General features: G+C 44.4%; 1 protein-coding gene across 1 annotated transcript; it reads right to left on the minus strand.

Annotated features, from left to right (window-relative positions):
* Nucleotides 1–2638: 2638 nt before the first annotated feature.
* Nucleotides 2639–6315, minus strand: LOC124664651 (protein ULTRAPETALA 1-like). The gene is made up of 3 exons (XM_047202120.1): nucleotides 5475–6315; nucleotides 4024–4339; nucleotides 2639–3065 (listed from the first exon to the last, which is right to left on the minus strand). The coding sequence occupies exons 1-3, from the start codon at nucleotides 5677–5679 to the stop codon at nucleotides 2882–2884; spliced, it is 705 nt and encodes a 234-aa protein (XP_047058076.1). The 5' UTR covers nucleotides 5680–6315; the 3' UTR covers nucleotides 2639–2881.
* Between the last annotated feature and the right edge of the window lie 8378 nt (nucleotides 6316–14693).

Genomic DNA, 14693 nt, shown 5'->3' on the forward strand with positions numbered 1-14693 from the left:
TAGAGCTCTAGCTGGGGTTCGCCTCTGATGCTTGTCGCACTCACTCTGCGAGCGAATCTCTTGGCTGGATCCACCCTATCACCTCTACTACCACGTAGCCACTGCTGCAGTGCTGCTCCTTGTTGAAAGCAGCCGCAAGCAGGCGCGGGGCCTGTCGTGTTTCGCTATCACGGGGGGCTGGCGGCGGGGCACGGAGCACAGGGGCTGGGGCTGCTTCACTCCGAGTGCCCAACAGTGCGCGCGGCCGCACCGAGCGTGCACGCTGCCACGCTCAACCCAGTCCTGTCCTGACGCGCGCGAACTTTTTTTTTAGAAGGCATCTCCAACGAGCATATCCATGTCAAATGCTTCCGAATCACCCACCCACCCCCCCCCCCTCCCCGACCCAAACGGACTGATCCGTCCACCTCAACCCATCGGCGCACTAAATTTGGAGAATCGATACGTCGGCGTGGACGGCACACATGACCTTATGTGTCCGCCCGAGTAGATGTAGGGCCCGCATGCCCAACGGCCTTCTTTCACTGGCCATCAATGGAAGTAGCCAAGTAGGTTGACTCCTACTCTCCCCGCGCTGCTCGATGCCTGCGCTCTTGCTCTGGCCATGCAGCCTGTCGTCCATCAATGTCGGTGTTTCGTTCTACGCGCCGGCATCCAATGCTCTGGCCTGCCTTTTTTAAGCAGGCCAGTGGCGGCCATTTTCTTCAATAGCCTCACTACTTCCATTCCCCATACCACCACCGCCACAGGCATCTCCGCAACAATGGCTGGAGGCATAGGGTCGAGGGGGGGGGGAGCCTATGAAGGCCTCCGGGCCGTGGCCAAGGCCGCAGCCGAGGTTGACGAGGAAGGAGTAGCGGGAGAGGCCAAAGTCATCCACCAGCATCCCCGTCGCCATCGCTACCATCGTCACCCGACCCTATCGCCATCGACCTCTTCGGCTTCGAATTTCGCGTGACCATCCACCAGGGCATGAGCTGGGACAGGTTGCGCCTGACCCAGAGGTTCGTCTCGATCGTCGATAGGCAAGAGCGCCGCCATGTCCTCATGCGTGTGTTTGGCGGCGCAATCGGCCTGTGACCCGCGGAGGTGATGTTCGATGACGAATGGCAGAAGTTCCTCCATAACGGCGGGAGGCGCTTCGCCCGCTCGCACGCCATTGAGGCCGGGCACTTTGTCGTCTTCAAGTACGACGGCCACGGCGACTTCATCGTCAAAATCTTTGATGAGACCATCTGCCGCCGCCACTACCACTCCGACAAGGACGACTAGGAGTCTTCTCCGACAAGGACGACTAGGAGTCTTATACTATGTTTTTATTTAAGTTCTATTAATTTGCTTCAAACAAATCTTCAGATATGTATGCAACATTTGAGAAATTTATGTGCAAGATTTGGCCAACACCGGACATAAACGGATCATTTGGGCCGCGATTTGGGTCGGCAACTTGAGATACCCTAAGCACATCTCCGGCTAGATCCATTTCGAGAAAATCACACAAACCACCTATTACTCAAACTACTCACTTTTGTTGTCGACAAAAAAAACACCAACTATACATATGCAGAAAGTTTCAAATTTAGGATCCACGTGTCATCAACTAATCTTTTTCAAACATTTCAAGAAAATATGAAAAATTCCAATAAATGAATAAACCAGAAACTCACCAATCTGGAATAGTTTAAAAGAATTTAGATCACTCGTTTAAAATATTTAAAATATTTACCACTTATTGGAGATTCCTAATCCAAAAGTGCCCGGGTCCACCGGTTTGACATAATTTAAGTGTCCTCGGGTCCGCCAGTTTTGCTATTAAGTAGCCTAATCCGAAATTTAGACCTCTCTCCAACAAACTACATGTATAGTTGGTGTTCTTTGCAAAAGATGGAAAAAGGTGAGTAGTTTGTGTAATAGAGGTAGCAATAGTGAATGGTTTTTGCAATTTCCTGACCTATTTCAAATATGAATTGGTTGGTCCCAGACACGAAAATGCCCATTTGGCCACAAGTGTACGATTTAGACCGGGGGCATGTTTTTCTCTGATTTCTATGTTTTTTTAGGAATATTTTTTCTTTCGTGACACTCTTCATCCATTTCGTTTAAAGAAATGGTTCATAGAAAAAGTATATGAAGTGTCCTTTTTTGTTTTGCTTTCAAAGAGAAAACAAAAACATTCTACAATCTAGTCAATCCTTTCTTTTACATTTCTATGCACAAAGAATGAGGTAAAGATCATAAATTGACGTAATATTAACTTTACATTTATTTTAACCATAATTTAATTATGGTTTTAACGATTCCTGTGTTTTTCCTATTCTTACAATTTAAACACCCAATTTCGTAAATTTCTATGCTTTTACAATATTATGGGTTTGCACATATATTTCTATCATATTCCTATGCGTTTCCTATTCCAACATTTTAAAAATACTTCGAAATAAAAAAACCCTTAGTTTGCCAAATGTCAGATTTTGTCAGGAGAAAAAAACAGTAGGACTGCAAAACGCCCGTCAACATGGTATTCGTAGTCATGCTCTGGGTACTTGCCACGCATTTGCACACAAACACACTGCATGGTGCGTGCATCTCAGCTAGAGCATCAAGGTGAGGAAATAACACCTAAAACAGGCACCGACAATGTAGAACGCAATTCAATATAAACTGTCAACGAATTGTATCCAATAACGAACAGCTTGCTTCCCCAGGTCTGTTTTTATGGAAACGGAAGCCAGCCACAGAACTAAATAACAAAGTCTCAGAATAAGGCCACCCCAGCATTTATGCTTGGGGGCATACTTAGAGCTCCGGCCCCCCTCCGGATCGCCAAGGATGGCAGCCTCGGCAAAGGGGGTGTCGTCTCAACGAATGGAACGAATGGTTGTCAGATCATCCTACTCCTTGAGTTGCTGTAGAAGTCGACGCAGGTCTGGCACGCGCAGTCGGTGAAGCGGCACATCGTGCACCCGAAGCAGACGCACTTCATGCAGCCGGTGCAGGACGCCGCGCGGGAGCACCCCTTCAGAACCTTGCGGCTCCCCCGCTCCTCGTCATCATCGCAGCTCATCCTGGTGGTGGCAACCAAAGCATAAGAGGTAGTAGTCAGATGAGCAATGTATGAACTGATGTAGAGAAAGTAACAGACTTTGTCATGGTAAAACCGGAGATTGAAACACAGGTAAAACCAAGATTTGAAAAAAGTGAATAAATCAAGATGACTTGAATCGAGACAAATGATCCTTCTTATTGGAACAAAACAAGCAAAGGAAAACGATAGAGCTGCAAACACCTACAACCATCCTTAATAATATTTTCTTATATGCTTTTATATGAACCTTGCTAGGGGGTGTGAGACGCTCCTGCATGAAGGTGCATTGTAGTCACAGGCCACATGAATGTGCAGAGAACTGACAATTCTGGCAAGAAACTTGCACAACATGTACTACAAAGCCAGCAGTTTCTGTTTCTACTTCTCAGTTCCAATGGGGGGTTTATGTTGACTACTAAGCAGTCATGTGTACTTCAGTTTCCCCGAAAAAAATAATGTGATACTTGGTAGTTAAGTGCAAATTCCTGCTAAGCAAAATTAGTGAAGGTGTTTTCATTATGAATATTTGCGGTTCCACAGGCAGAGTTTTATCAGGTTGCACCGGCTTGCCGCCACAGCATGTACCAGTAGTAATGGTATGCTTGATTATAATTATTACTACTACAAGTACTACTACTACTACTACTGTTATTATTAACACAAGCACAGAAGCATGCACTACTTCTACCAGTTGAGACAAACAAACATTAGAGATAGTACTTTCTAAAAAGTTCAGCCTACAAAGGGAATCCACCGTGCCACTAGTATTAATCAATTCCGCAACCAAGATATGTATAAAAAATTGCAGCTATGAGAATGACCGGATAACACCAATAAAAAATATCTGGTCACACTACTCTTAAGTAAAAGAGCACAGAAGCAATCAAGTTGACATACTAAAATTTGCAGCCTTTGTTCTCCAGGTCCAACACACATACCTATCAGTTGTGAGATCTGCGCATGTCCAGTTAAGCTTTGCAAGAGCATCATGGTAAACACGACACTCTTCCTTGGTCCGAAGCTTAAATCTCCTCTCCTTGTCACACCTAGTACAACGGATGAACTCATCCCGGTGCGATAGACGTCCACTACGGCCTTTGTTTGAACCATTGTGTGACAGGTTGTAGTACTTGAGCAGAACTGTCTTTCCGAGTGGAACCTTCTCTCCTTCAACCATGGCCCACACGGTGTTCCTCCACTTTCCTGCAGTCTCCCTTCCAGAGTGCTTCTCAAAGGCGGAAGGAGTCAACTTATCTGAAATTTCAAGTTACAAAACTTAAATGACAATTCTTCTGAATAACTGTGATATCAGAAATATCTAGACAGTAAAAACAAGTTCTGCGATGAAATGCTCTAAAACCAAGTTATGGGAGGAACATGTGTGATGTCACTCCAGCAAAGAGAGCACTTAACCCGTTAACATAAGTATCTTCCTAAGAGGATGGATGGGTGATGTTTTAGCAAGGAGCAGCCCAGGTTTGTACCCAGATAAGCAGACATCTTATCGAAGGCCGCCGTCATAACTTACTAGCTTAAGGAACTGCATATTTTGAATGCAGAGCCTCTCACCTTTGTTAAATCATGCTTCTACCTAGATTTCATAAACAAATCCTTGAAAACTGGAAGGTGGTAGCATATGGCAAGTAGTAAGGGATGCTATCCTTTTCTTTTCCATATGTAATTTCAGACGTTTCTTCCAGCAAAGTTAAGAACAAGGCTAGATCAAATAAAGACACACATTTGATGAAAGAATAATAAGATGGTGCTTGTTAAACTGTGCTAGAAATATTTTGGGTCGCAGGCACTGAATTGTGTATGCAGACTCTGAACTCAAACGAATATGCAGACAATGCAGACTGATGTATAGTGTAGTGTACAGTAAAACCCTCAGTGATAGCATGATCATGGTGTACCAAGGTCAGTACGGATACACGAAAAGACCATACATCAGATATGAAGAACAAAATGTATCATTAACATCTGCCAGAAATAAATGCTACGGTGATCAGGAACCAACACAGAACAGAGACAGAAGTAAAGCTCCAAGCAAGGAAAACGCAACATACTACAGAAGGTACATGCAAAGGCAAGGAATGATGCAGACAACAACTATCAGAGACCAGGCACCAAACTCGCTATATGTATCCTGACATGAGCCAGAGCAAGAACGTCCAGCCAGAGCAACAATGCATGGTACAAAGTAGTACTGGAAGTCAGGCGACGGCAAGCACGAGCAGCGCCGACGCGCGTGTACCGGCATTGCATGCAGATCGAGTTACGCCGTGACCAAAAGACCAAACACTGTCCGTGCACGGACGGACATGAAATCAAGAAGAAAAAGAAAAGAAAAATAAACAAACAACGTGGGTGTATGAGATGGGGCACGAACCTTCACCGCAGCCTGGCGTGCAATCGCAGTTAATCGCCAGGTCGCCTGACGGGTAGATGAGGAGGCGACCTACAGCGTCGCCGTAGCGGCGGCTGGTGCATCCGCACATGACCTCGACGAAGCCGTCGCCAAGCCGCACCCCGCTCACCTCCCGAAGCTCCTCCTCGCTGAACAGCGCAGCCCCGCTTCCGTTCGCCGCAGCCATCTCTCCGACAAACGACAGGAACAAGCTCTTGACAAACTCGGGAAAAAAGGGGCCAGAAAGCGATCTGGCCTGCGTCAAATCAAGAAACTACTAGACACCGATCAGACGACGATACGGGGAAGGCAAAACCGGTGGATCACAAAGTAAAAGGAAGTTAGGCAAGTAGGTGGACAGGAGATGTGAGATATATAGAGGTGGGAAACTGTGGCGGAACAGGAACCAAAGCGGCGCCTTTCCACAAGGAGCCGCGGCGAATTGGGTTCCCACCAAATCTTGACGAGAGCGATCTCCCAAAAGGCCCGGCGAAGAATAAATGCGAAGGCTGCTCCTCTTTCCTGGAAGGGGATATATGATCCGAGACTAAGAACAACGAGCGGAGAGGGCAGAAGCTAGCTGCGCAAAGGCGACTCCTTTCTGGAAGAAGGGATTGAGGGGCTTGCTCCAGATCGACCAAGAAACGACCCGAAAAAGCGGATCTGGATGGAGCGCCCAGGCTTCAAGGAATGCCTCCTGCTCCGACTCCAGCCCTCTCGAAGGCTATGGCTGTGGGGGGTTTGGAGAGGGAGGGGAGGGGGAGGAAGAGGTGGAGACCGGAGAGGAGGAGAGGGAGGAAGGAGGAGGATAGGAGATGGAGCTCTGGTGTTGTGCTGGTGCTGGTGCTGGGCTTTTAACCTATGGACGGAAGGGAGGCCGAGGATGGTTATGTTTGTGTGCGTCTCTTCTCCACGAGCCTTCTCTATACATCAACTGTGTTTCTACTGTTTTCCATTATTGCTGCTATTCGGTTGATAATCCACAAAACAAATTGCTGCAATTTGATGGCTATTATGAGGATAGCTAAGAAAAATTGTTATAATCCTCAACAATTTATCGGCTAGATTTCAGCAGTTGGATGGTTAGAAGAAGGTGGCGGCGCTGCAGCGGAACTCCGAAAGAGGTAGGGTACCAAGCCTGACCTAGGGCATAGTCATCCTCTCGGTATCGTGGGCCTAAGTAGGGGGCCTGACCCGTTATATTTGGATATATTATATTCTACGCGGTCCAGTAAGCGGCCCACTATTATAAGCCGAAAAAGCAAGCTAAAATATAAAAATATATGTCATTGTTAGTTTGTGTGTACGCCCATCTAAGATCTAACCATACAACATTGTAGAAAACTAATTTGTTCTATCCATCGCTATGAATTCACTTTAGCATAAAAAGATTACAATGACTTCTTCCGTACATAAGACGAAATATCATCCGAAGTAAATTTTTGATTCATCAACCATGATTTTTTTTTGCGAAAAATCCACGATCTATTAATAATCAACAATTGTAGTTTGCTAATATATGGTTCCCATTAATTCACGAGACCTAGGTCAGGTGTATCAATTGGCCAAGCTAGGTTTCTTTTTATTTTTGGAAAGAAGGGCAGAACATTGGCGTATTAATTGGCCAAGCTAGGTTTCTTTTTAGTTTTGGAAAGAAGGGCAGAACATTGGCTCCCCAAGTCCCCATTTGTTGTTGAGATGGTGAAACCACATTCTTTATTTAGTTAATTGACTGAATTTTTTTCCAGTTTTGCATTTTTTGGAATTTTTCTATGATGACATGGTCATTTATAGAATCGATAACTTGGGGCATGATTTTGTTCTTTGGTTGATCATACTCATGGGTGTTAGTTATCCACGCTAGGGTTCCATTTGGTTAGCAATATAATACATGAAACTTAGAAATACGAGAGGCATACATGTGGAAAATAGAAGGTTGAAGAGTACTTTTTTTTTGTAAATGTGTGTGTTTAGTTTGGAAGAATAAAAAAATAGAGGAGTCCTAATAAATGCAGTCAAATCCAAACCAATACGTGAAATGTTATATTATGGTGAAATTATGTTGCTAATTTTTTTTTGCTGCCAAATGATTGAAATGACTAGGATTTGAGTATAGCTAAGAAAACTTATTATAATGCTAAACAACTTACCAGCTAAATTTTTAGGGGTTAAATGCGTCTGAATATGTTGGCAGCACGGCGGATAGCTGAAACAGAAAGGGTACCAAGCCTAACCTAGGGCATACTCATCCTTTGGGGTTCGCTGGCCCACATATATGGAGCCTAACTCGTTACATTTGGACATATTGTGTTTTGTGTGGTCCAGTAAGTGACCCAATATTTCAGGTTGAAAGTTGAGAGCTAAAATATAGGAATATATGTCGTTAATAGTTTTATGTGTGCGTCCGCCTATGATCCAACTAGATAATATTGTAGAAAAACGAAATTGTTTTATCAGGTCACTACTCTTGAATTTACTCTAGCATTAGTGGATCTTTATGTAGATAATAGGACAAAATCTCATCTCAAGTAATTTTTTGATCCAACATCCATAGTTTGCTAACATGTACTTCCCATTAATTCAAATGACCTACTACGTTAGGAGTATATATCAATCGGCCGAGCTACGTTTTCTATTTTAGGAAACAAGGGCAGAACATTAGCCCCATCTCCATTCTTTATTTAGCTATGATCGATTGCATGCATATTTTTCATGATTTGCACTATTTCGTTATTTTTCTATGATGAGTAACTCCTACGGTCATTTATAGAATTGATAACTTCGGACATGATTTGGTTCTTTGGTTCTCTGTTTGATCATACTCATTCGTGATAATTGTTCATGGTAGGGTTCCATTTGGTTAGCAATAAACTTAGAAATACGAGAGGCATGCATGTGAAAAAATAGAAGGTCAAAGAAAACATTTCTTTTTGTAAATGTGTGTGTTTGGTTTGCGAGAAAGACGGAGAAATCCTAATAAACACAATCAAATCTAAACCAATAAGAGTACATGAAATGTTTTAATACGTGTAATTATGCCGCTAAATACTTTTAGTCTTACACTTCCTACGTACTCCATCTGTTCCATTTTAGCTTCTAAGCTAACTCGGGTGCATGAATCGAACCAGGTTGCATGCTAGTACATGAGGGCAATTTCGCCAAGTGTCGTGAAAGCGCAGACCATTGTGAAAAAATGGTTAAAAAGTTAGGCACATGCTACTTCCTCCGGCCCATTGGATTTGTATGAGATTTTTTAAAATTTAGATGTGCCGAGCTGATATTTATTACCTAGATACATCTGAAGGGGGTATAATAAAATTGAGGGAGTAGTATTTTAAAAATAGGTCACGTGGATTCTCAACCTCCCGTGTTTTCTTTAAAAGAGAGTCACCTTTTGTTTTCTTTTTGCTTCACTGCTTTAAACCAAACGGATAAAATAGTGTAAACAACATCCTACACTTTTATGCCCAAGATTTTGATACCTCGGGACATTCCATAACAGAAATTCTAGGTCATTTTGCTATCTATTTCCATTTGTGAAACTACTAGTACCGTTGTCGCAAAATAAGTGACTCAGCTTTATATAGATAAGAATATATCTAGACACATCAGAAAGTCAAGTCACTTATTTTGGCACGGATGGAGTACAAGATCATAGGCCGATCTACGGTTCTAGAGCATCTACAATAGATCCTGCAAATCTCCGGCCCTTAAAACGTGTATGAGCCAAAGATTCTCTACATTTCAACACTTTAGAACTTTAGTAATAATAATTCTAGCTCATTTAGCAACCTATTTTCATTGTGATCCACTACAAGATTATAGGCCACTATAACAGTTAAATAATGCATTGTGTTTTATTAGGTGTCTTGATGTCGCTTACCCATGCTTAGTACTCCAATTGTAAAGTGTGAAAAGATATCTTAATTTGAATGTATCAAGATCTTAGATAGACATTTTAATGTGACGGAGGGAGTATCTTGGTGGTGTATAGTATTACTTCCTTTATGTTATGGATTTAGTCAAAGTCAAAGATTGCAAAGTTTGATTGTGTATTTAGAAAAAATTAATGTTTATATTGTAGTAACACCTATAGTGTTAGAATCATCGTAAAAGTGTATTTTTTTATAGTATATGCATTTAATATTGTGGATGTTAATATCTTCTACTTCTACTCCCTCCAAATCGATTTAACAGGCGTGCACGCGGTTTGAGTCAAATTTTGACCATTGATTTGGTCAGTAAATTATAAATTACATGTCTAAATAATATATACCATTCAATTCATATTTAGATAATGTTTACAAAGATATAATTTGTCTGAAATATTTTTTTATATTTTATTGACTAAAATAATTATCAAATTATTTTTTAAAACTACATGCATGCTTGTTAGGCTGGTCATAGTGGTAAGTATCATGTAGTAGTATCATGCATATAATACTATTACATGATACTATCTCTATAGTGGGTAGTATCATGGAGTAGTATCATAGTCTTGCTATATTTAATGTTTTTTAGAATCTCAATGCAAATTTGTGTACAAGATTTGTTTAGCATTAATTTTTCTCGTTGTTTGCGCTATGATACAGTATCTACCTATGTTACTCTAATCTCCTCTCTTCTTCTTAATTAGCTGCCATGTCAGCATTTTTGTGGGACCAATATGCATGATACTAGCTAGTATGATACTAGCACTATGGCTAGCCTTAAACCGCTCCGGAAGGAGTACTATACTACAAAGTTTGACTTTGACAACATTTATACCGTGAAGGGGGAAAAAAGGGAGAAAACAATGGGTTAAGATGAGTATGCTCCCCACTAGCAAAACCACGACGGCCCCCGGCCGGAGCGACTCTACGGGCAGCGCGTTGTTGCGGTGCGGCGGCGGTGGAGCCCGTGGTCAGGTGATGCCTGGACGCTGGATGCTGGTACGGAGGGTAGGGGAGGCTGGGGCCGGAGAAAAGAGCGTGCCAACGGGCCCCGCTACCACTAGCTCCTGTGAATGAGAGCCCCAACTCCCGAGGCAGGAGCGATGACGAGGCTGGCTTGGCGGGGCCCATGTGCGGCGCGGCGCGGCGTGGAGATTTTACGAATTTATGACGCGACTGCGCGAAGTATGCCGCGTCACGAGCCAGGCCATCGTGCTCGTGCACCGCGCGCGCGCGAACGGACGTCGACCGGGGAAGGGCAGCGCCGCTACGCCGGATTTGCTGCTGCATCAAAGTGTGAGCAATCCGCCCGAAGAAAAGCCGAAGACGCGCGCGCGCCGAGTTGCACGATGTGTATACGCGCGCGTGTCTTGTTTTCCGCATCCATCCGATGGGAGATCGGCAAACGTATCTCCGTCAGAAGTTGGGGAACGCCTCGGCATGTGTGCATCCAATGATGCGTACTGTACATCCTTCGTTCCTTATTTAAAAAATACTCCTCCATTCATAAAAAACGTCGAGGATCCATTGATGCATATACTCCATCCTTCTTCGTTCCTTGCTTAAAAATACTTCACCGTTCATAAAAAAGCGTCAAAAAATTATTTAAATTTGAATGTACCTAGGAGTACGCATTAAAGAATTATCTAGATGTATTAAAATTTAGATAAACTTACGACGTCTTTTTTATGAACAGAGGTAGTAGATCATTACTCCATAGTACTCTACGCTATTTTCACTAGAGTATCATGGAGCTGGTTGTGTAGAGTTGCACCGTATTATTATTAAGCATTTGTGCAGGTACCATTTCGTAGAGTGTCATGGAGAATCGGAGATGCTTGCATAGAGTTAGAGAGAGTACTATTAAAAAAAATTAAAGGTCTAAGAACTAGCTTTATAGATAAAAAGCCACGAACGATAACGACCACCTAATTCGATATTGTTCCCTCTCTCATAGTTTGTTAGGAGCGCACGTACCTTAGGTCGCAAATTTAATCAAGTTAGAATTAGTTATATGTTATAAAAGTTAGAGAGTGGATTTGCTGCCCACGGGGTAGCTAAGCATGCATGTGCTGCCATCGCATCCGTAAAGAGATTCGTTCTATCGTTAGCGCGCGTGTTGACCGTGTCGCGCGGCTAGATCTGATTATATCAGTCAAACAACTGGCCTGGAGCGTCTTATCCTTAACCACTCCTCCAACCCGACCACCGCCCCGTATGCCGTACGCCTCCTTCTCTGGACGACGCGCTCACCAAAATCAACCGCCGCACGCCAGCCTTCCCCAAAAACGGCCGCCGCACCCCGCCTCCCCGTACGCACGCGAAGCAGCTAAGGAGTTCCGGCCCTCTCTTCCTCGAGCTCCAACCCGTCCTTCACCCCTTTCCCCGACGAGCTCCACGGCCACCTGCGGCGGCGGCTACTCGCGAAGCAGCAAAGGCGGATCCTCCATCTCCTCCTCGCGCGGTTCAAGGAAGGGGCAAGGAGGCCTGCAGGGCGCGCACAAGCGGTGAATCAGCAGCGTTGTAGGTGCATGGATAGAGCCGTTGTTGCGGCGGCGCCGAAGAGGAAAGGAGCGGACGCGTCTGAGCTGTGTTTAGACGACGACCTTCTCCATCTGGAGGGCTCGTTCGATTCAGGCGGAGGTGCCTCAGATCCAGCCAACAACGAAGCTTGGGGTGGGCGGGTGGCCGGACGGCAAGGGGAGGCGGCGGCGGCGGCTGCCATGGGCCATCGCAATAGCGCTCAAACATGGCGGCGACGATTTTCTTTTTTACGCGAGCGGACGAGCACGAGCGCGTGGGAGACGCTATGATTTGCAGTTGTCTGATGCCCGATGGTAAAATCCCCCACCCAACGCCTGTCTGATGTGACCTCGTCTCCTACCCCCGTTTGAATCAACTCGGGAACCGTCGGTGGATCCTGCAATGTCGCCGCCAGTCCTCACGCGCCTACGCATCGGCTGCGCCGTGATACGCGCGAAGCACACGTCCGTTGGGAACCCCAAGTGGGAGGTATGAAACCAAGGTTATCGAACCAGTAGGAGCCAAGAAGCACGTGAAGGTTGTTGGTGGAGGAGTGTAGTGCGGCGCAACACCAGTGAAACCGGCGCCAACGTGGAACCTGCACAACACAATCAAAGTACTTTGCCCCAACGTAACAGTGAGGTTGTCAATCTCACCGGCTTACTGAAAACAAAGGATCAAACGTATCGAGTGGAAGATGGTGTTTGTTTGCAAAGAACAGTAAAAACAGTAGAATGTATTCAGATGTAAAGAATGGACCGGGGTCCACAGTTCACTAGAGGTGTCTCTCCAATAAGATAACTAACATGCTGGGTGAACAAATTACATGCGGACAATTGACAAATAAAGATTCAATACATATCAACGATGATTACTATGTGATTTAATCAGGGCATTACGACAAAGTACATAGACCGCTATCCAGCATGCATCTATGCCTAAATAATTCACCTTCGGGTTATCGTCCGAACCCCTTCCGGTATTAAGTTGTAAACAACAGATAATTGCATTAAGTATGGTGCGTAATGTAATCAACACAAATATCCTTAGACAAAGCATCAATGTTTTATCCCTAGTAGCAACAGCACATTGATACGTCCCAAACGTATCTATAATTTCTATGTTCCATGCTACTTTATTGATGATACCTACATGTTTTATACACATTATATGTCATTATTATGCGTTTTCCGGAACTAACCTATTGACGAGATGCCGAAGGGCCAGTTCCTGTTTTCTGCTGTTTTTGGTTCCAGAAATCCTAGTAAGGAAATATCCTCGGAATCGGACGAAATCAATGCCCATCATCCTATTTTTCCACGAAGCTTCCAGAACACCCGAGAGCCACCAGAGGGGAGCCCTGGTGGGCCCAGATGATAGGCCGGCGCGGCCCAGGCCCTGGCCACGCCGCCTTGTCGTCGCCTCGTCAGCCCTCCGACTCCGCCTCTTCACCTATATAAAGGTCCCTGACCTAAAACACGATACGAATAAGCCACGGTACGAGAAAAGTTCCAGAGCCGCCGCCATCTTGAAGCCAAGATCTGGGGGACAGGAGTCTCTGTTCCGGCACGCTGCCGGGACGGGGAAGTGCCCCCGGAAGGCTTCTCCATCGACACCGCTGCCATCTCCACCGCCATCTTCATCAACGCTGCTGCTCCCATGAGGAGGGAGTAGTTCTCCATCGAGGCTCGGGGCTGTACCGGTAGCTATGTGGTTCATCTCTCTCCTATGTACTTCAATACAATAATCTCATGAGCTGCCTTACATGATTGAGATTCATATGATGATGCTTGTAATCTAGATGTCATTATGCTAGTCAAGTGGGTTTTACTTATGTGATCTCCGGAGACTCCTTGTCCCACGTGTGTAAAGGTGACAGTGTGTGCACCGTGTGGGATTCTTAGGCTATATTTCACAGAATACTTATTCACTGTTATGAATGGCATAGTGAAGTGCTTATTTATATCCCTTTATGATTGCAATGTGTTTTGTATCACTATTTATCTATGTGCTACTCGTGTGATGTTATTAAAGTAGTCTATTCCATGGTGACAGTGTGTGCACCGTGTAGTTCTTGTCGTAGATTATGATCATAATCTCTTGTAGATTGTGGAGTTAATTGTCATTATGATAGTATTGATGTGATTTATGCCTCCTTCGTAGTGTGATGGTGACAGTGTGCATGCTATGTTAGTACTTGGTTTATTTTGCAAAGATCTATTATACTCTAAGGTTACTTAAACATGAATATCGAATGTTGTGGCGCTTGTTAACTCCGGCATTGAGGGTTCGTGTAATCCTACACAATTAGTGGTGTTCATCATCTAACAAGAGTATATGTAGCACAAAGGAAAGAGAACTTATTTATTATGTGATCAATGTTGAGAGTGTCCACTAGTGAAAGTATGATCCCTATGCCTTGTTTCCACCACAAAGAATTGCTTCCCATGCCAGCAAGCTATTTTCTGGCGCCGCTTGTTTACTGTTTTACTGCATCTTTACTTTCTGCAATATTACCACCATCTATACCACCTGTGTTTTACTATCTCTTCGCCGAACTAGTGCACGTATACATCTGACAAGTGTATTAGGTGTGTTGGGGACACAAGAGACTTCTTGCTTTGTGGTTGCAGGGTTGCTTGAGAGGGATATCTTTGACCTCTTCCTCCCTGAGTTCGATAAACCTTGGGTGATCCACTTAAGGGAAAACTTGCTGCTGTTCTACAAACCTCTGCTCTTGGAGGCC

Source organism: Lolium rigidum, chromosome 6 (genome assembly GCF_022539505.1).
Source record: "Lolium rigidum isolate FL_2022 chromosome 6, APGP_CSIRO_Lrig_0.1, whole genome shotgun sequence".
NCBI classification, from domain to species: Eukaryota; Viridiplantae; Streptophyta; class Magnoliopsida; order Poales; family Poaceae; genus Lolium; species Lolium rigidum.